The sequence below is a fragment of the Schistocerca nitens genome, chromosome 2 (genome assembly GCF_023898315.1).
Source record: "Schistocerca nitens isolate TAMUIC-IGC-003100 chromosome 2, iqSchNite1.1, whole genome shotgun sequence".
In the NCBI taxonomy this organism is placed as follows: Eukaryota; Metazoa; Arthropoda; class Insecta; order Orthoptera; family Acrididae; genus Schistocerca; species Schistocerca nitens.
The window spans coordinates 493,881,835-493,903,744 of NC_064615.1; the positions used below are offsets into that span (position 1 = coordinate 493,881,835).

The 21,910-nt window shown below is 38.4% G+C and overlaps 1 protein-coding gene across 1 annotated transcript in view; it reads right to left on the bottom strand.

Moving 5' to 3' along the window:
- The window catches only part of LOC126236450 (integrator complex subunit 13), a 242,279-nt gene that overhangs the window by 163,874 nt on the left and 56,495 nt on the right, over nucleotides 1-21,910 (bottom strand). The window contains exon 6 of the mRNA XM_049945769.1: nucleotides 16,359-16,569. Coding sequence (XP_049801726.1) covers nucleotides 16,359-16,569 — 211 coding nt within the window. The remainder of the gene's footprint in view (nucleotides 1-16,358; nucleotides 16,570-21,910) is intronic.

Here is a 21,910-nt window from a genome sequence, read left to right on the forward strand (position 1 = left end):
CACAATCTCCCAGGCTCTCAACATTAACTCTAAAAGCTGCAAATAAAATGTACACAATAATAAATGCCCATGCCCAACAAATGATAAAAATAATAAAAAAGAACACAGAGAAGAGGTAGAAAAATTTTGGGAGCCCTTAGATCAAACGACGAATAACATTAATAAAAATCACATCAAAATTTTAATTGGAGACTTCAATGCCCAGTTAGGAAGGGAAAAGAGATATAGAGACATAATAGGGAAATGGACAGCACAAAGAAGAACAAACAAAAATGGCATAAGACTAGTGGAATTTTGCAGAAACCATGACATGATCTAAAAGTCGACGTATTTTAAGAGAAGACCAAGTAAACTAAAAACTTGGAAACATCCAGACTGGAAAAAAGGAGAATGGCAACTGGACCATGTCTGCATGGATAAGAATTACCACAAGGAAATTTACAATGTGAAAGTACTGAGAGGGACAGATACCGGATCAGATCATTACATGATAAAAATTAAAATTAAATTAACCCCATTAACAAAGAAAAAATCCCACCAGAAGAAGAAGAGAACCTATGGCCCTCATAAACTGATACAAAATGAGGATTATGAAGCACAAACCAGGGATATAAAAATAACAGATGATCTGGAAGAAATAATTCCCAAATTGAAACAAATAGCTGAACAAGTTGCCCCTATAAATCCAAAGAAAAAACACCAGTGGTGGAACGATGAATGTGATGAAGCAGTGTTGGATCGACACCAAGCCTGGTTAAGGCATCAAAATGAAAAAACAGAACAATCATATTTGGAACTCACAAAACAAAGGAAGACAACACAAAAAATAATAAGGAGAGTTAAATGTCAGTACTAAAAAGATATACTTCTAATGATAGAAACAAATAGTGAAAAAACAAACTCAAGAGACTATTACAAAATATTTGGCAGACAATTACAAAGATATGATCCTCCAACATTAATGTTAAAAGATAAAGATAATAACCTAGCCCATAGCAATAGTAAAAATACAGAAATTCTAGCAGAAACATTTAACAAGTTACTAAATTGTGAAGATCCCCCAGAACTTCTTCAGATAAACACAGAAACCCCAATTAAAACACCAGCAGAAAATATAAATCCACCTACAATTAATGAGGTCTACAGAGCTTTGAAAGAACTCAAAATCTACAAAGCAAGTGGAGAAGATCAAACGTTTGCTGAACTTTGGAAATATGCAGCAGAACCAGTAAAGATAGCATTACACCAATGCATAGTAAAAATCTGGAATGAAGAGAAATTACCAGAAAATTGGACTACTGCTATAATACATCCATTACATAAGAAAGGAGAAAAATCAAATCCAGACAACTATAGAGGAATTTCCCTTTTGGACTGCACGTATAAGATCATGTCAAGAATACTATACAACCGCTGTAAAGATCAACTAGAACTGGAACTGGGAGAATATCAAGGAGGATTTAGATCCTGGAGAAGCTGCCCAGAACAGATAATCACCTTGAAGTTAGTTATGGATGTCTACAAAAGAAGGCAAAAACAACTAGTCATAACCTTTGTAGATTTCAAAAAGGTGTATGATTGCATCCATAGATCTTCAATGATGAAAATATTAAGGAATTTTGGACTTCATCCTAAATTAATAAAAATGATACAGTTAACCTTAACAAACACCAAATCCAAAGTAAAATTTAAAGGAGAAATATCTGAACCATTTACGATTAAAACAGGGTTGAGACAGGGAGATTGTTTATCACCATTGCTATTCAATTGTGCTCTAGAATATGTAATGAGAGAATGGTACAAGGAAAATCCTATGAATATTAAAATTGGAACTAAGAAAGATAAAATAAACCTAAATTGCTTGGGATTTGCTGATGACCTAGCATTACTAGCTAATAATATTCAGGAAGCCACGAAACAAATAACAAGCTTACAAAATAATAAATTAGGACTCCAGATATCATTTGAAAAGACTGAAATAATGGTAACGGATCCACTTGTAATAGATCACATCACAGTGAACAATAGGGAAATTAAAATAGTGAAACAATTTAAATACCTGGGTGAAATTATAACACATAAATTGCACGAGAAACCTGCATGGCGAGCAAGAACTAATAAAATGATAAAAGCTCAAAAACTAACATGGTCTACGTACAATAAAAAATGTCTATCAATTAAAACAAAATTAAAACATTACAAGACGGTGGTTCAACCAGAGGTTACATACGGAAGTGAAACTCTTTTTAAAGTCACCCAGAAAAACAGAATTGACAAAATTTTAAAAGTAGAGAGAAGAATTGCTAGAACATGCATAAATAAGAAATATCAAAAAGCTGGGCAATGGCGGATAGTTCCAAATGAAGTGGTATACAGAGAACTGGAGCCCATCACTGATACTATACGAAAGAAAAGGATCTCTTTTTGTGGTCACATTCTGAGGACACCAGAAACCAGATTATCAAGGAAAATTATTGAGAAACTCTGGAATTTGAAACAACAAGGAGGATGGCGTAAGGAAATAAGAGAGGATATGGAAGAACTGGAAATAACTCTGGATGATTTGCAGAACAAAACGCCAAATTTAAAGAAGTTGAGGGACACAGAAATAAGATTTAAACCAAAAATTGACAAACGACGTACAATGAAAAGGGTATTTACAGATAAGGAACGATGAAAAGCATCGGAACAAATGAAGAGATACTGGGCCACTCAGAAGGGGAAAATACCAAAGAAGAGGACCAGAAATGATTGACTGAAGTGGTCCAATGAGGCCGTAAAAGCAGAAGAAGAAGAAAGGAGAAAATATAAAAATGCAGTAAATGAAGCAGGCAAAAAGGAATACAAACATCTCAAAAATGAAATCGACAGGTAGTGCAAAATGGCTAAGCAGGGATGGCTAGAGGACAAATGTAAGGATGTAGAAGCATAATCACTAGGAGTACGATAGATAGTGCCTACAGGAAAATTAAAGAGACCTTTGGAGAAAAGAGAACCACTTGCATGAATATCAAGAGCTCAGATGGAAACCCAGTTCTAAGCAAAGAAGGGAAAGCAGAAAAGTGGAAGGAGTATGTAGAGGGTCTATACAAGGCCGACGTTCTTGTAGACAATATTATAGAAATGGAAGAGAATGTAGATGAAGATGAGATAGGAGATACGATACTGCGTGAAGAGTTTGACAAAGCACTGAAAGACCTAACTCCAAACAAAGGCCCCGGGAGTAGACAACATTCCATTAGAACTACTGACAGCCTTGGGAGAGCCAGGCGAAATACCCCCAGACTTCAAGAAGAATATAATAATTCCAATCCCAAAGAAAGCAGGTGTTGACAGATGTGAAAATTATCGAACTATTAGTTTAATAAGCCACGGCTGCAAAATACTGAAACAAATTCTTTACAGGCGAATGGAAAAATTGGTAGAAGCTGACCTCGGGGAAGATCAGTTTGGATTCCGTAGAAATTTTGGAACAAGTGAGGCAATACTGACACTACGACTTATCTTAGAAGATAGATTAAGGAAAGGCAAAACTACGTTTCTAGCATTTGTAGACTTACAGAAAGCTTTTGACGATATTGACTGGAATACTCTCTTTCAAATTCTGAAGGTGGCAGGGGTAAAATAGAGGGAGCGAAAGGCTATTTACAAATTGTACAGAAACCAGATGGCAGTTATAAGAGTCCAGGGGCATGAAAGGGAAGCAGTGGTTGGGAAGGAAGTGAGGCAGGGTCGTAGCCTATCCCAGATGTTATTCAATCTGTATATTGAGCAAGCAGTAAAGGAAACAAAAGAAAAATTCGGAGTTGGAATTAAAATTCATGGAAAAGAAATAAAAACTTTGAGGTTAGCCGATGACATTGTAATTCTGTCAGAGACAGCAAAGGACCTGGAAGAGCAGTTGAATGGAATGGACAGTGTCTTGAAAGGAGGATATAAGATGAACATAAACAAAAGGAAAACGAGGATAATGGAATGTAGTCAAATTAAATCATGTGATGCTGCGGGAATTAGATTAGGAAATGAGACGCTTAAAGTAGTAAAGGAGTTTTGCTATTTGGGTAGCAATATAACTGATGATGGTCAAAGTAGAGAGGATATAAAATGTAGACTGGCAATGGCAAGGAAAGTGTTTCTGAAGAAGAAAAATTTGTTAACATCGAGTATAGATTTAAGTGTGAGGAAGTCGTTTGTGAAAGTATTTGTATGGAGTGTAGCCATGTATGTAAGTGAAATGTGGACGATAAATAGTTTAGGCAAAAAGAGAATAGAAGCTTTCGAAATGTGGTGCTACAGAAGAAGGCTCAAGATTAGATGGGTAGATCTCATAACTAATGAGGAGGTATTGAATAGAATTGGAGAGAAGAGAAATTTGTGGCACAACTTGACTAGAAGAAGGATTCAGTTGGTAGGACATGTTCTGAGGCATCAAGGGATCACAAATTTAGCATTGGAGGGAGTGTGAAGGGTAAAAATCATAGAGGGAGACCAAGAGATGAATACACTAAAGAGATTCAGAAGGATGTAGGTTGCAATAGGTACTGGGAGATGAAGAAGCTTGCACAGGATAGAGTAACATGGAGAGCTGTATCAAACCAGTCTCTGGACTGAAGACCACAACAACAACGGTAGTAGTAATACAAGTGGTTGCTTTCTTAGTAAAGAGAGAATTTTGAGACCGCTATTGTTAGTTCTATAAATAGTTCTACTGGTGCAACTGAATATAGGTAATGTAGACGCATAGTTTTTTCCAGTAACTGTAAAATTTTACCATGAGTGAGAAGTGTGGGCTATGTCATAGGTTTGCGAGTAGTGGCTTACAGTGTGGGATTTGTTCAAAGTATTTTCATTGGGGAAATGCCGTGGGGAAGCCAGTGGGCATTCTAGCGGGATCCTCTCCTGGGAATGCATAATCTGTAATAGAAATAAGTTGATAGAGGAGCAGGAGTGTAAGATCTGTGCCCTTCAGATGCAGTTATAACATGCAAAGGAGGAACTAGATGGGTTGAGGAGTTTGAAGGGTGCTGGGGAATGGGAACTGGCAGTTGGCAAGAAGGCAGCTAGGAGGAGGAGGAGGTATTCAGATAGTTAAACTTTCTGCATATGCAATAGATTTGACCAACTGTCAGAGTTGTGTGGAGGGGAGCCTCTTGTAGCTGTAGGTGTATGGAATATGCAGCAGTCCTCAGCAGTTAGGAGGCCTAGGTCAGTTGAAAAGTCTATCAGAAAGAAGAAGGTTCTGCTGGTAGGTAGTTCACATGGTAGAGGTGTGGGTCAGCAGTTGCAGGAAGTGTTGGGGAGTGAGTACCATGTCACCAGTATTGTGAAGCTTAGTGTAGGGTTGGCTTAGGTGACTGACAGTATAGGGGAGTTATGTAGAAATTTTACGAAGGAGGATCAGGTAGTGATAGTGGGTGGAGCAGGAACAGTCTTCATAGGGATGGGGAATATGATGTAGGTGGTGACCTGGTATAAAGATAACTACTCAAACTGGAGGCAATAATGTGCATTTCATGCAACTGTTTCAGCATCGTGATTGGCCTCATCTTAATGCGGCTGTTGGGCATGTTAACAGGGGGTGGAGAAGGCACTGATGGCTGAGGACATGGGTCACATTTCAGTGATGCCAGCTTAGTCTATCAGTAGATCGGGTTTCACTAGGCATGTCCTCCACCTCAATAGGCTTGGGAAGGGGAGGCTGGCAAAGCTTATAGGTGACAGTGTAGTGGGTGGTTGTGGGATCACTCCTGGGAAAATTCCTGTTGTAGTTCGTGTTAGAGCTGCACCTTTTCTAGATTGAAGGCAGCTGATAGGTAGACCTGCCTCAAAGAAGTCCCTCTAACTAATGGCTCACCTTCAGAGGACATCACATTTCCAAGAATAGAAGGAATTAGTATATTTCATCAAATATAAGAGGCATTAGAGATAAAGTTAATGAAATGCTTATAGATGTTGACTCTGAAATTATTGGTATATCGGAGCACCACTTAAATAATTTGACAATTCAGAGGCTTCCTTTACCAGGATACAGATTAGCTGGCTGTTTTTCAAGGAGTTCTTTGTGGAGAGGGGGAGTGGCCACGTATGTAAAAAGCAGAATTACATTTGAGTCCATAGACGAATCTCGGAACTGCACTGAATAGGTACTTAAATGTTGTGCAGGGGCAGTGAATTTAGTGAAATTAAACTTCTAATTGTTGTTGTTGTTGTTTACACGTCATCTAACTCTGACTTCCAAGAATTTATGCTCACACTAGAGAGGGTTCTTGGTTCCCTTTATAGGAAGTACCACAAATTACTTATATCTGGAGACTTCAATATTAATTGTATATGTGATAGTGTAAGAAAAAGTATGTTGGAAGATCTCCTAAATTCGTATGGTCTGATGCAGATTGTGTTTTTTTTTTTTTTTTCTTTTTTTTTTTTTTTTTTTTTTTTTTTTTTTTTTTTTTTTCAAACCATGGTACAAGGGAACAGTAGCACAGCCAAAGACAATATTTTTATTCATTCTGCATTACTAGATGGGCATGCTGTTAGTAAAAGGATGAATGATCTTTCAGACCATGATGCACAAATTTTAACACTAAAACACTTTTGTACTAAAAAAAAATGTCACATATAATTACAAACTATGTAGGAAAGTTGATCAAACAGCAACAGAGAGTTTTTTAAACCTTGTCAAGGAACAAGAGTGGCAGGATGTTTATAGTGCCATAACATAGATGACAAATACAATGCTTTCCTTAACACATTTCTCATGCTCTTTGAGAGTTACTTTCCAATTAGAACGTTCTAAACGGGGAACTAGCAGTAAAAGGCAGCCCAGGTGGCTGGCTAGTGGAATAAGGATATCCTGTTGAACAAAGCGGGAATTATATCAAAATGTTAGAAGCAGTCACAATCAAGCTACAGTAGCCCATTACAGACAATACTGTAAATTGCTTTAAAATGTTATTAGGAATTCACAGGATAAAATTAAAACCATATGGTCAGTTGTGAAGGAAGTGTCTGCTCAGTAGCACAAGGTCAACGATATAAAGTCAGTTCGCAGTAAAAATGTTTCTGTTACTGATAAATCAGATATATGTACAATATTTAACAATCATTTTCTGAGCATTGCTGGTGGATTAAATAAAATTTTAGTTTCTACAGGGAATCTTACAACTATCTTGGCAAATGTCTTTCTGAGATTGATGTCTGAAATACTCCTCTGTGATACAGACAATGGGGAGATGGAGTCAATAATTAAATCACTGAAGACTAAGGACTCTCATGGATATGATGGAGTGCCTATGAGAATATTAAAGTACTGTGCTCCACATGTTAGCCCTTTATTTAACCATATTTGTAATTTTTCCTTTAGGAATGGCAGTACTCAGTAGTAAAGTCGATTTATAAAAAAGGAGAAAGGGATAACGAAGACAATTTTAGACCTATTTCTATGCCACCAGTGTTTGCTAAAGTTATTAAAAAGGCTGCGTACGTAAGGATCATTGATTATTTTATATCACACGATTTGCTATCAAATGTACAGTTCAGCTTTAGAAGTTGCTATATTCTGTTTCCTCTGTGAGGTACTGGACGGGTTATCAAAAGGTTTCGAAGGATAGGCATATTTTTTTTTTATTTAACTAAGGCATTTTATTGTGTTGATCACAAAATAGTGCTCCAGAAGTTGGACCGTTACGGAATATGGGGATTAGCTCACAACTGGTTCACCTATTACTTCAGCAACAGACAGCAAAAGGTCATTATTCACAGTGTTGAGAATGGCTGTGATGTGGGGCCTGAGTGGGGTACGGTCAAGTTGGGGGGTGCCCCAGGGATCAGTGTTGGGGCCACTCCTGTTCCTTATTTATGTAAATGATATGCCCTCTAGTATTATGGGTAACTCTAATATATTTCTGTTTGCTGATAACACCAGCTTGGTGGTAAAGTATGTTGTGTGCAACACTGGCTCAGTTTCAAACAGCACAGTTCATGACCTGACTTCATGGCCTGTAGAAAATAAACTAACATTAAATAATAGTAATACTCAGTTTTTACAGTTTCTAATACACAATTCAACAAAACCTGATGTTTTTATTTCACAGGATGGGCATATGATTAGTGAAACTGAACAGTTCAAATTTCTAGGTTTTCAGACAGATAGTAAACTGTCGTGGAACGTCCGTGTTCAGGATCTTGTTCAAAGACTTAACCCTGCCACTTTTACTATTCAAACAGTATCTGAAGTGAGTGATCATTCAACATGAAAATGAGTCTACTTTGCTTATTTTCATTTGCTTATGTCGTACAGTATTATATTTTGGGATAACTCTTCTCATTGTAAAAAGGATATTTTTGGCACAGAAACATGCGGTTCGTGCAATAAGTGGTGTAAGTTCATGAACCTCTTGTCGACCCCTGGTCACGAGTCTGGATATTTTGACATTGGCCTCTCAATATATATATTCCTTACTGTCATTTGTTTTAACAATATTAGCTTATTCCCAAGAATAATCAGCTTTCACTCAGTTAGTACGCGGCAGAAATCAAACTTGCATTTGGATTGGACTTCTTTAACTCTTGTGCAGAAAGGTGTGCAGCATACTGCTGCATCCATTTTCAATAAGCTATCACTAGAATTCAAACATCTTAGCAGTAATCCACACACTTTCAAATCGAAACTGAAGAGTTTCCTCATGGGTCACTCCTCCTATTCTATTGAGGAGTTCCTTGAAAAATTAAGGTGATTCTTGTTGTATTGTTGATTGCGTTTACTGAAACTTATGGCTTAACTTTTTTTGTGTGTCCATAAACATTTTATTTTTATCTATTAATACTTTTATGTCATAATTTCATGTACTGACATGTTCCGTGACCTTGGAGATTTGCTCCTCAATTTGGTCCTACGGGACTTGATGTGTAAATAAATAAATAAATAAATAAATAAATAAAAAAGCATAAAAAATCACTGCCTTCTCTGGTTTTGGGTCCTGAGGAATAATGGGTTGCCATTCCTCCACAGACATCCAGACACCTCACTGAAAGTATTCCCATCAGAGTTCAAGTCATCATAAAGGCAAGGGATGGACATGTCCCAATTAATGTCCACTAATAGGTGTCTAGATACTGTTGATCAGATAGCTTCCAGATAGCTTCCTTGACTCTCCAGGAAGTGTTCCAGTGCAATGATCCGATGTTTTCCCATTGTATTTCTAATTTGAAGAATTCTTCAGTACCCACCAGGTCATGTGGTAATTACTCCTTGATATTTCGGCAAACAGATTCACTGCCATCTTCAGGTGGGCCCTGATGACTGCTGCCCTGCTCCTGTTTCTTCGTTAGTCATCCATTCCATCCACACAATTTTCAGTCTTCTTCTGAAGCACTACATTTTAAAAGCTTCTATTCTCTTCATCATTTATTGTCCATGTTTCATTTCCATACAATGCTACACTCTAGATAATAATTTGAGAAGATACTTTGTAACATTTAAATTTACATTAAATATGCTATTGCCCCCCCATGAACCATGGACCTTGCCGTTGGTGGGGAGGCTTGCGTGCCTCAGCGATACAGATGGCCGTACCGTAGGTGCAACCACAACAGAGGGGTATCTGTTGAGAGGCCAGACAAACATGTGGTTCCTGAAGAGGGGCAGCAGCCTTTTCAGTAGTTGCAGGGTCAACAGTCTGGATGATTGACTGATCTGGCCTTGTAACATTAACCAAAACGGCCTTGCTGTGCTGGTACTGCAAACGGCTGAAAACAAGGGGAAACTACAGCCGTAATTTTTTCCTGAGGACATGCAGCTTTACTGTATGATTAAATGATGATTGCGTCCTCTTGGGTACACTATTCCGGAGGTAAAATAGTCCCCCATTCGGATCTCCGGGCGGGGACTACTCAAGAGGATGTCGTTATCATGAGAAAGAAAACTGGCGTTCTACGGATCGGAGCATGGAATGTCATATCCCTTAATCGGGCAGGTAGGTTAGAAAATTTGAAAAGGGAAATGGATAGGTTAAAGTTAGATATAGTGGGAATTAGTAAAGTTCGGTGGCAGGAGGAACAAGACTTTTGGTCAGGTGATTACAGGGTTATAAATACAAAATCAAATAGGGGCAATGCAGGAGTAGGTTTAATAATGAATAAAAAAATAGGAGTGCGGGTTAGCTACTACAAACAGCATAGTGAACGCATTATTGTGGCCAAGATAGACACAAAGCCCATGCCTACTACAGTAGTACAAGTTTATATGCCAACTAGCTCTGCAGATGATGTAGAAATAGAAGAAATGTATGACGAGATAAAAGAAATTATTCAGGTAGTGAAGGGAGACGAAAATTTAATAGTCATGGGTGACTGGAATTCGTCAGTAGGAAAAGGGAGAGAAGGAAACATAGTAGGTGAATATGGATTGGGGGGAAGAAATGAAAGAGGAAGCCGCCTTGTAGAATTTTGCACAGAGCATAACTTAATCATAGCTAACACTTGGTTCAAGAATCATAAAAGAAGGTTGTATACCTGGAAGAATCCTGGAGATACTAAAAGGTATCAGATAGATTATATAATGGTAAGACAGAGATTTAGGAACCAGGTTTTAAATTGTAAGACATTTCCAGGGGCAGATGTGGATTCTGACCACAATCTATTGGTTATGAACTGCAGATTGAAACTGAAGAAACTGCAAAAAGGTGGGAATTTAAGGGGATGGGACCTGGATAAACTGTTAGAACCAGAGGTTGTAGAGAGTTTCAGGGAGAGCATAAGGGAACAATTGACAGGAATGGGGGAAAGAAATACAGTAGAAGAAGAATGGGTAGCTCTGAGGGATGAAGTAGTGAAGGCAGCAGACGATCAAGTAGGTAAAAAGACGAGGGCTAATAGAAATCCTTGGATAACAGAAGAAATATTGAATTTAATTGATGAAAGGAGAAAATATAAAAATGCAGTAAATGAAGCAGGCAAAAAGGAATACAAATGTCTCAAAAATGATATCGACAGGAAGTGCAAAATGGCTAAACAGGGATGGCTAGAGGACAAATGTAAGGATGTAGAGGCTTGTCTCACTAGGGGTAAGATAGATACTGCCTACAGGAAAATTAAAGAGACCTTTGGAGAGAAGAGAACCACTTGTATGAATATCAAGAGCTCAGATGGCAACCCAGTTCTAAGCAAAGAAGGGAAGGCAGAAAGGTGGAAGGAGTATATAGAGGGTTCATACAAGGGCGATGTACTTGAGGACAATATTATGGAAATGGAAGAGGATGTAGATGTAGATGAAATGGGAGATAAGATACTGCGTGAAGAGTTTGACAGAGCACCGAAAGACCTGAGTCGAAACAAGGTCCCGGGAGTAGACAACATTCCATTAGAACTACTGACAGCCTTGGGAGAGCCAGTCCTGACAAAACTCTACCATCTGGTGAGCAAGATGTATGAGACAGGCGAAATACCCTCAGACTTCAAGAAGAATATAATAATTCCAATCCCAAAGAAAGCAGGTGTTGACAGATGTGAAAATTACCAAACTATCAGTTTAATAAGTCACGGCTGCAAAATACTAACGCAAATTCTTTACAGACGAATGGAAAAACTGGTAGAAGCCGACCTCGGGGAAGATCACTTTGGATTCCGTAGAAATGTTGGAACACGTGAGGCAATACTAACCTTACGACTTACCTTAGAAGAAAGATTAAGAAAAGGCAAACCTACGTTTCTTGCATTTGTAGACTCAGAGAAAGCTTTTGACAATGTTAACTGGAATACTCTCTTTCAAATTCTAAAGGTGGCAGGGGAGCGAAAGGCTATTTACAATTTGTACAGAAACCAGATGGCAATTATAAGAGTCAAGGGGCATGAAAGGGAAGCAGTGGTTGGGAAAGGAGTGAGACAGGGTTGTAGCCTCTCTCCGATGTTATTCAATCTGTATATTGAGCAAGCAGTAAAGGAAAAAAAAGAAAAATTCGGAGTAGGTATTAAAATTCATGGGGAAGAAGTAAAAACTTTGAGGTTCACCGATGACATTGTAATTCTGTCAGAGACAGCAAAGGACTTGGAAGAGCAGTTGAATGGAATGGACAATGTCTTGAAAGGAGGATATAAGATGAACATCAACAAAAGGAAAACGAAGATAATGGAATGTAGTTAAATTAAGTCGGGTGATGCTGAGGGAATAGATTAGGAAATGAGACACTTAAAGTAGTAAAGGAGTTTTGCTATTTAGGGAGTAAAATAACTGATGATGGTCGAAGTAGAGAGGATATAAAATGTAGACTGGCAATGGCAAGGAAAGCGTTTCTCAAGAAGAGAAATTTGTTAACATCGAGTATAGATTTAAGTGTCAGGAAGTCGTTTCTGAAAGTATTTGTATGGACTGTAGTCATGTATGGAAGTGAAACATGGACAATAACTAGTTTGGACAAGAAGAGAATAGAAGCTTTCGAAATGTGGTGCTACAGAAGAATGCTGAAGATAAGGTGGGTAGATCACGTAACTAATGAGGAGGTATTGAATAGGATTGGGGAGAAGAGAAGTTTGTGGCACAACTTGACTAGAAGAAGGGATCGGTTGGTAGGACATGTTTTGAGGCATCAAGGGATCACAAATTTAGCATTGGAGGGCAGCATGGAGGGTAAAAATCGTAGAGGGAGACCAAGAGATGAATACGCTAAGCAGATTCAGAAGGATGTAGGTTGCAGTAGGTACTGGGAGATGAAGAAGCTTGCACAGGATAGAGTAGCATGGAGAGCTGCATCAAACCAGTCTCAAGACTGAAGACCACAACAACAACAACATGCTATTGCCAGCCTAAATTTTATATTCTCTCTACTTCAGTCATAGTGTTCTTTTGCTGGCCAAAAGCAAAACTTATCTACTACTTTTAGTGTAGTTTCCTGAACTAATACCCTCGCATTATGTGACTTATTTTACTACATTCTCTTATCCTCATTTGACTTTTGTTGACGTTCATCTTAGAACTTTCTTTTTCAAACACTATAAATTCCATTCAACAGATCTTTCAAGTCATTTGCCATCTCGGGCAGAATTACAATGTCACTGCCAAACTGAAAGTTTTTGTTTCTCCTCCAAAAACTTTAACACCCTTTTGAAATTTCTCTTTGATTTCCTCTAGTGCTTGTCCAGTGTACAGACTGAGTAACAGAGGGATAGACTGCAATCCTTATTACTCATTTACTGCTAATGCCTCCCTTTCACATCCTTGAATTCTTTATAATTGCAATTTGGTTTCTCTAGAAGTTTCTGCTAACTTCAGACTTCCATAAAATATATTCAAGTCAACACCATCAAAAGCTTTCTCTAAATCTGCGAATGCTATAAATGTAGGTTTGTCTTTTTTCAGTTTATCTTCTAAGATAAGACATTGTAACAGTACTGTCATGCATCTTTGAACATTCTCCTGAACTCAAACTGATCTTGCTCAAATTTAACTACTGCCAGTTTTTCCATTCTTTTGTAAATAATTTGTTTTAATATTTTACAACCATAACACACTAATGGTTCAGTAATACACACACCTGTTACTATCTGCTTCCTTAAGAATTGTGATTATTATATTTCTTGAAGTCTGGGATTGTTTTGCTTGTGTCATGTATCTTCCATAGTGGGTGGAATAGTTTTGTCAAGGTCAGTTCTCCCAAATAATTTCAATAATTCTGAGGGGATCTTTGGCAAGATGGCGGCCAACTGACAAGCACGACTTTAGTGCTTTCTGAATTGAATATTTGATCATATTTTTGTTCCTTTTCTATATGTTTCACATTTTGAATGTTTTTACAATATTTAGTGGCTATTTTACCTGTACAATGAATTTATGTTAGTCATTATCTAGGTCTGACTTTTGTTTGAATACCAAATTGCTCAAAATGAATTGTGCACATTTGTACAAATTTTATAAATACCTTTGCTGTAAATAGCTGCACTAGTATCTTTTTTCCTTGTCACAAGAGTGAAGATTTAACATCTGGGTATTGTTTTTAGGAAATACCTCAAGTTGTTTTGAATTTCTGTTAGGTGCTACATCTGTTCAATGTTTTATTTACATATGCATGTCTGTCACGTCTGAATTCACACTCGTAGCAGACAAACCACATTACAGGATGTTACACTCTTTTATAGATAAATAAATGTGATACATCTCAGAATATTCTTTCTGTTTTACATAGTTAGGTTTTTTGTCCAACGAGTGGAAACTGAGGGAGTTGCCATAGGTTACTAAGTAGTGGAATGCACTGTCGGAGCTGTAACAAATAGTTTCACTTGGGGGAGGGGGGGGGGGCAGTGTGTGGAGAACCATGTGGAGGTCACTGAGGCTTTCTTTTTTTTGAACTGCAAAATATGCAGCAGGAACAGGTTAACAGAAAAGCAGGAAAGGAAGAACTGTGGCCTTCAAATAAATTTGTATGAAGCTAGAGGAGAGATAGTGAGGATGAATGAAGGTAATGGTGTTTGTGGCAGTTGGAAACTAGCAATTGGTGGTAAGGTTACCACAAGGCGGATGCAGTCTGACAGCTTTGTTGTGTCAACCAGCAATAGGTTCCATATACCAGAGTCTAGGGGAAAGGAGGCTCAAGATGGTGTAGGTGTAGGAAATGTGCAGCAGACCCAGACCATGAGTAGGAAGGCTATGAATAAAACTAATGTTAGGAAGAAGAGAGTACTGCTTCTACGTAACACACTTGTAGACTCTCAATTAGAGGAGAAGCTAAAGGAAAAGTTTTAACGCCAGCAGCATTTCCAGACCAAGTGCTGAGCTGAACCAGGCGATTGAGGGTTTAGTGCTTTTTTGGGAGAATTTCATGAAAGATAATAACATAGTGATAGTGAATGGGGCATGGAATAGCTTGGTTGGGGCACAAGAGCAGGTCCAGCGGCATAATCAGCCACACCTTGGCAGTGCTGTATGGTGGGCCAATGCTGAGTTGCAGATAATACACACGAATGCTGACCGAATGCACATTGCAGTGGTGCTGATACGGACTATCGGAGATGAGGCTGCACTAGTCATGGTCTGCACCTTAACAGGGCAGCAAAAGAGATGCTGGTGGAGTTAATTAGTGAGTGTGTAGTTGGTGGGCATGGGTCAACGCCTGGTCAGATACCTCGTCACAGGTCAAAGATAGGGAGATTAGGCCTTTTTTTAGCATAAATCATGACAATAGGCTTCCCTCACTTAAAAGTGTTTCAACCAGTCTACAAAATTCTTCAGTGTGGACATGAAAGAGAGAATGTACCAAACAGGAGTGCACAAACACCACAGAAATTTGCTCAGTACCTATTCTTCAGCAAAATGTGCAGTCAATTCAATAAATTACACCAGCTTGAAGTTGAATTACAGTTTAAAAGAGCATGGTGGTAAGCATTACAGAACACTGAGAAAATGAAATACAGCACTTAATGCTATTGTCATCTGAATGTGCAAGTTGCTACTGTAGAACTACCTTAAAGGGTGAGGGATCATGAATTTCTATCAGAGGCGACACACATTTTAAAGTTGAAGAAGATATGACCACAGTTAGTGCAAATAAACATTCTGAATTGGCAACAATTGAACTAAAAAAACTAGATATCCATAAGAAGTTAATCATTCTTTTCACATATCACTCATCTAGTGGTAATGTGGACACTTCGTTCAACAGAGTAACTAAGTCCTGGAAAGTGTCTCAGTTCCTAAAAATATGATGATAAGTAGAGACAAGGCCATTAACACTGGAGTTGAGAGTGAAATTAGTAATAACTTCCTACACATTTTGAACACTTCTGGAATGACACAAATTGTAAATGCTACTACTAAGATATCAGAAAGTTCAGCATCAGTCTTAAACAGTATACTGACAAATATGAATAGGGAGAATTTTGAAGTATTTGTAAAAAATTTCAGCTTCACTGATCACTAGTGTCAGATAACAAAGTTAAAGGCAAGCCTGGTAAAACCTACAAAACCACAAAACTGAAAGCCTATAAAGGATCTTCTCAGAATGTAAAATCAATTATGAATATGCTGCCCTCATAAAAGAACACCAAGATGACATCAGAACACCTACATGTGGTGTTATCAAGAGAATTCAGAAGCGCACAGAAGTCTGCGGTGGAGTTAGTGAAAATCCGCCTTGAACATAATCATTTGCCTTTACATAACACCTTCTATGAGTCTTCATTTGAGTTACACTCTAACATCTGTATTTCTATAGCCAATAAAAACTGGACACATATTATATCTCCTCCTAAAATGTTTACAGTTCTTCCTGAGACACCCTGTATATACACACACTTATTACCTGTAGTGAACTATATTTCGTAACAAGCACAGATTAGTGTGATAAGCAAGAAGTATTGCATGTAGACTCTACCTTTTAAAATAGACGTGTGAGCAGCAGAAGAGTGAAATATTTCAACATCATAGTTAGCTGATGAGCTAGCATTTTGTTCTTCTTTCATTGGTATACCAGTTACTGTAGTGGAGGCCAAATCATAATGGCTCAAAATTAAATGGGTAAGTTTTGACGCAATCTGGCCACCAGCTTTCACAGAATGGACCTCAGAAGTCAGTATTGCTGACAGCTGAAACACATGCAGTACACATACATGAGTAGAAATCAAAGAGTTTACTGATGAATTATACACAAAAGGAACATTACGCTATAGATTTCTACCAAAACAGAATTAATGGTGTACCTGAAACCCCTTGAAAACATAATTCTGATTATGCAGACATGCTGTGAACAATAAAACCACATTTCACTTACAGTCAGTGCCAACAGTAGCGATTTATACATGTCACTATTTACAACCTTCTTGTTTTAGTGTTACAATGAAACATAATTAAATACAAAATTCTAAAATTAAATATTTGTGATGGTAAAATCATGTTACAATCTAGATAAATAAAAATGTAAATGTATGTTTGTACAAAACTGTAAATCTCCGAATATCCAATCTTCGCAGATTGCTTTGAAATTTTGACACAATACTGCATTTGAATATGTGAGTGCGGAACACACACACACACACACACACACACACACACACACACACACACACCTATTGCAGTCCCATAGGGCAGGCACATGCCTGCACACCCCACCCCCTTCCTCCCTCTCTCTCTCTCTCTCTCTCTCTCACACACACACACACACACACACACACACAACACTGTATAGGTTGGTTTCTTTTAAAACCAACTGAGAGAAAGAAAAGAAAGAAAGAAACCAACTGAGAGAAAGAAAATGTTCTGTTAAAAAAATGTGTGGTAATGTTTCCTTTGCCACAGGCAGCTTTAACATCCATAATAGAACTTTTAAACTGTTGGAAAAATTATTTCTGCAAATATATTCTTTCTCATTTGTATATATTCACAACAATGGGCTGTTTTGTCTTCTCCCTCACAGACAGTTCACACAGAAAACAGGGATTGTGTTTCTGACTTACCAGTTTATGATTAGACTACTAACACAGAATCTGAATTTGCAAGTAACTATAAATGAGGCCCATAATCAGGGGAGGGGGGAGAGGAGAGAAAAGGACAGGTGGTGGGAGGAAATGGACATAAAAAGTAGAAAGGAGGAGATGGCTGGAGAGGGGGACAGGAGGAGATGGAGATGGAGATGGAGAGGGAGAGAGAGAGAGAGAGATGGAGAGGGAGAGAGAGAGAGAGAGGGAGAGAGGGAGAGGGAGAGGGAGAGGGAGAGGGAGAGGGAGAGGGAGAGGGAGAGGGAGAGGGAGAGGGAGAGGGAGAGGGAGAGGGGAAGGGGGAGGAGGGGAAGGGGGAGGGGGAGAATGAGGGGGAGGGGGAGGGAGAGGGAGAGGGGGAGGGGGAGGGGGAGGAAGAGGGGGAGAAAAGGGGAGGGGGAGGGGCAGAGGGAGAGGGGGGAGGGGGAGGGGAAGATGGAGTGGGGAGGGGGGAGGACAAGTGATAGAGGGGTAGTGGGAGGGAGGTGGGAGGAGAACATGGACAAAAGGAGGTAGGTAGACGTGATGGACAACGAAAGGGGGAGAAGGAGATTAGGATGTATATTCAGTTTCCATACACATTACAAATGTGTGCATTTTCTATTCTTTCTTTTCTATTTAACTTGACTGAGCCACAGCAATGCATGGCTGGGTACAGCTAGTTCGTTATAAAACAGAAAGTGCAACCAAAATGTGAATATTTTCTTCCAGCACAAAATAAGGAAGTAATTTATAGCAAGCTAATGGTAGATGAATCATGTCAGGTTTAGCATTATGAATTCTTACACATTTAACATACCGGTATTGACACATTTAATACCTCAATATATTTCAAAGGAGAACATATCTTCACTTAGAACTTCTTTATCACTTTTCATACTCTAAGTTTATGATATGCAGTTTTAAATTTAAGAATAAGAATAAAGGGACTTTCGAATATCTAAAATGAAGTACCTGAAGCTTCTTCACAATAATATCATATAGACTACTCTATATACCCCTAAGCCTCTGAATATTCAATATTGCTCATTTCAAATATGCTAAGCTTGTAACTTCTACAATTTAAACTCCCATTCTGCTAATGTTACAGAATTTAATCTTTCACGAAATCTATCCATTAAATTCTTATACATAATTCATTGCTATTTCTCTATAAATTGTTGCCATGTTTTTGGGTGAATCAAAATTGCATGCAACAGATATTCTAGCACACATTATGGATGGACAATGAAGCTTAGGTCATGGGTCTGAATAGCACAGTACTGCAAATGTATCTATTTTTCTTTGTACTATCACACAGTAATTCAAAATAAATTCACTGAAAGTGAATACCAGCTGTGTTAGGTATAGACAGATGCACTAACTATTAGTGATGTGTGAATATCTGTGCCTGATCGGGACTCTAATCTACATTTCCCACTTATCATGAGCATTCGCCTTAATTGCTATTCATACACGCCTCCCAGACTGACTCAAGCTTCCATGTCACATTGTCTACTTGCCTATACCATAATCCTCTATATCTACATCTAACACAACTGATGCCAAGATGTCTGCATTCAGCAAATGTATTTCAAATCAATTTTGGATGGCTGTCAATCATTGTACATGTTTGTTCATGCAGACATGCAAGTAAATACGAGGCAATACTCTTCCCTTTGCAGACAAGAGCATTATTGTGCTGACAAAGAAAATGTCTGATTCAATACTGTTGCCACAGTATGATTTGTACAAAATGCTTTCTTCAAGGAAGTGTGTGGTGTGCAGGAGACCTTCTGTGCTATTTGGAAGACAGGAGAGAGATACTGGCAAAAGGAAGTGCGAGCGCAGGTCGTGAGTCATGCCTGGATAGCACGGTCAGTAGAATATTTTCTGTGTTGGAGTTCTTGTTTCTGCCCTTTGGCTACAATTGTGTACATTAACTTTTACTGTGTTTAAGCTGCAACAAAAGTATTTCTTCCAAAGGAAACCTGAGGTAAACATTTGTGAATGTTCAAGCTTCCCATCATGCGTAAATGCTGCCAACTTTTGGCATCACTATGAAAATATGGGCAAGTCAATGTAACAGTGTGCACCAGCTTGTGACTGTGTGGAGGAGCTCATGACTATCAGAACATAAGGATGAAGTTGGTTCACTGTACTCCAACGTACAACTGAATATTGTTATTGTTATTTTGCATGGTAATTATTGATTGATCGTTTTGCTATTTATTACAAAAGAGAATATTGTGTAATTAATTATTTTAGTCCATAAAATGAAACCAAGTGTGCAAGGTATGTTTTGAAAGTGGGCACATATTTTTGTATAAACTTGCATCTGAAATCATCAAAAAATTTCCTAAGCACATTAACACACAAAGAAAAATTTTCTTTCCTCCAGAAAAATTTAGGCCTGAAAGGGTTAATCTGTAAAGAAGTTTCAAATGTGTGCACACTCAGCTGCAGAATGAAAGTTCATTTTGTAATGAGGTACCTCGACAGAATGACCTCCCCCATGCCAACCGGGACAGATCCTGAACATGTTAGCCATCTGAAACACAACTCGCACACTTCACACACGACGTCTTGTAAGTTATGGCTCAAGGTGGATGCAATATTTTCTGATTTTTGAAATGTATTCAATGCAGTACTGTACAAAAGATTATCAATGAATTTTTGAATATTAAATTAAATTTGTGATTGGATTGAAGAATTCTTGGTAGTGAGGCTACGGTATGATTTCTTGGTAGTGACAACACAGCATTTTATCTTGGATGGAGAGTTACCAACAGTTATAACAGTAATTTCAGACATCCCCAGAAAAGTGTGTTGGGACTCTTGCTGTTGGTGTAATATACAGTGAAAACCCTATTTTACTTTTTCATGTGGTCCAGACTAAAAACACAAAATTGAGGAAAATGTTAAAATCCCCAAAATATGAGCGAAAACACCTGTAATTGGCAAATATGATTAAAAATCAAAATTTCCTGCAGAACTTTGTCTAAAATTCTGTCTAAATGAAGGAAATTAAATGTACAATATAATGTTTATACAATAATTTGTGGTAATGAATTTCATCAGTTCTTAAAAAATCACAGATGTGCAACAGCAACTAACAACTCACGACCCATCCTCACAGCTTTACTTCTGCCAGTACCTCATCTCCTATCTTCCAAAGGTCACAGCTCTCCTGCGAAACTTGCATGACTAGCACTTCTGGAAAAAAGAATGTTGTGGAAACAGGCTTAGCCACAGCCTGGAGGTGTTTCCAGAACGAAATTTTCACTCTGCAGTGGAGTATGCACTGATATGAAAGCACTTGACCACAAAAGGCAAAGGTCCTGAGTTCGAGTCTCGGTCCAGCATAGAGTTTTCATCTGCCTGAAAGTTTCAAAATGCAGTCTGTTTACAAAGGCTTTGCTAGCAGAACACTTGGGTGAACAATTCTAGAAAATTGGTCAAGTGTATAACACCAAAATGGGACCAACATGGGGTATTGAATACATACAATGAAGGCCAGAAGACATGATCCAGGTTTATTTGACAACAGGCGAGTGTCACAGAACTCCTGAAAAATCTGCACTTGCTGGCACTTGAAGAAAGACAACAAATATCATGTGAAAGTCTGCTTACAAAGTTTGAAGAACCAGTCAAGAATCTAGGAATACAATACAAACCCCTTGAATGCCTGAAGCGACCATAAAGACAAAATCAAATGAATTACAGTGCACATATAGACACCTGAGCAGCCACTCTTCCCATGCTCCATATGCAAACGAAATGGGCAGCAACCTAATATATAGTACCATGGAAAGTATCCTTTCCCATGCAGTTTACAGTGGTTCGCACAGTATGAAAGTACAAGGGCAGTTCAAAAAGTAACAACAAATTATCAGTATTAAATGCAATTAACAGGTCAGGCATTTGAAACTCCCTGGAAGTGAAGATGCATGCTTTGAGAAAGTTCTGGCATATGCAGACAGGGCATGACACGCTAAATAGGAAAGACAGCTGAAACAATATGGCCATGTCCTTATCTGTGTGCACCGTAAAAGAATAGCAAGCCATAACATGATTTCTGTGATTGGAGGGTGTAAAACCTTGAAAAATCCATCATTACCCTAGCAACAGAAAAAGGATCAACCACTGTGGTATTTGACCAACAGTAGTATTTAGTGAAGCCCTACACCAGCTGCACCATATGCAAACGGAATGGGAAGCAACCTAATATACAGCACTGTGGAAAGTATCCTCTCCCATGCAGTTGTCCATTCTGACATCTCTACATACAGCATCTTGCACCGACATACCCTTCCCTGTTATTCAAACTGACCTGCAGTCGCTCCTTAAAACCTAAGGCCGCTCACAAGGACTAACACCTCAATCCACAGAAGTTACCCCACCCAATCCACACACCCCACCTTTTACCTTCTTCCCAAGATCCCTAAATCCAATCATCCTGGCCATCCTATTG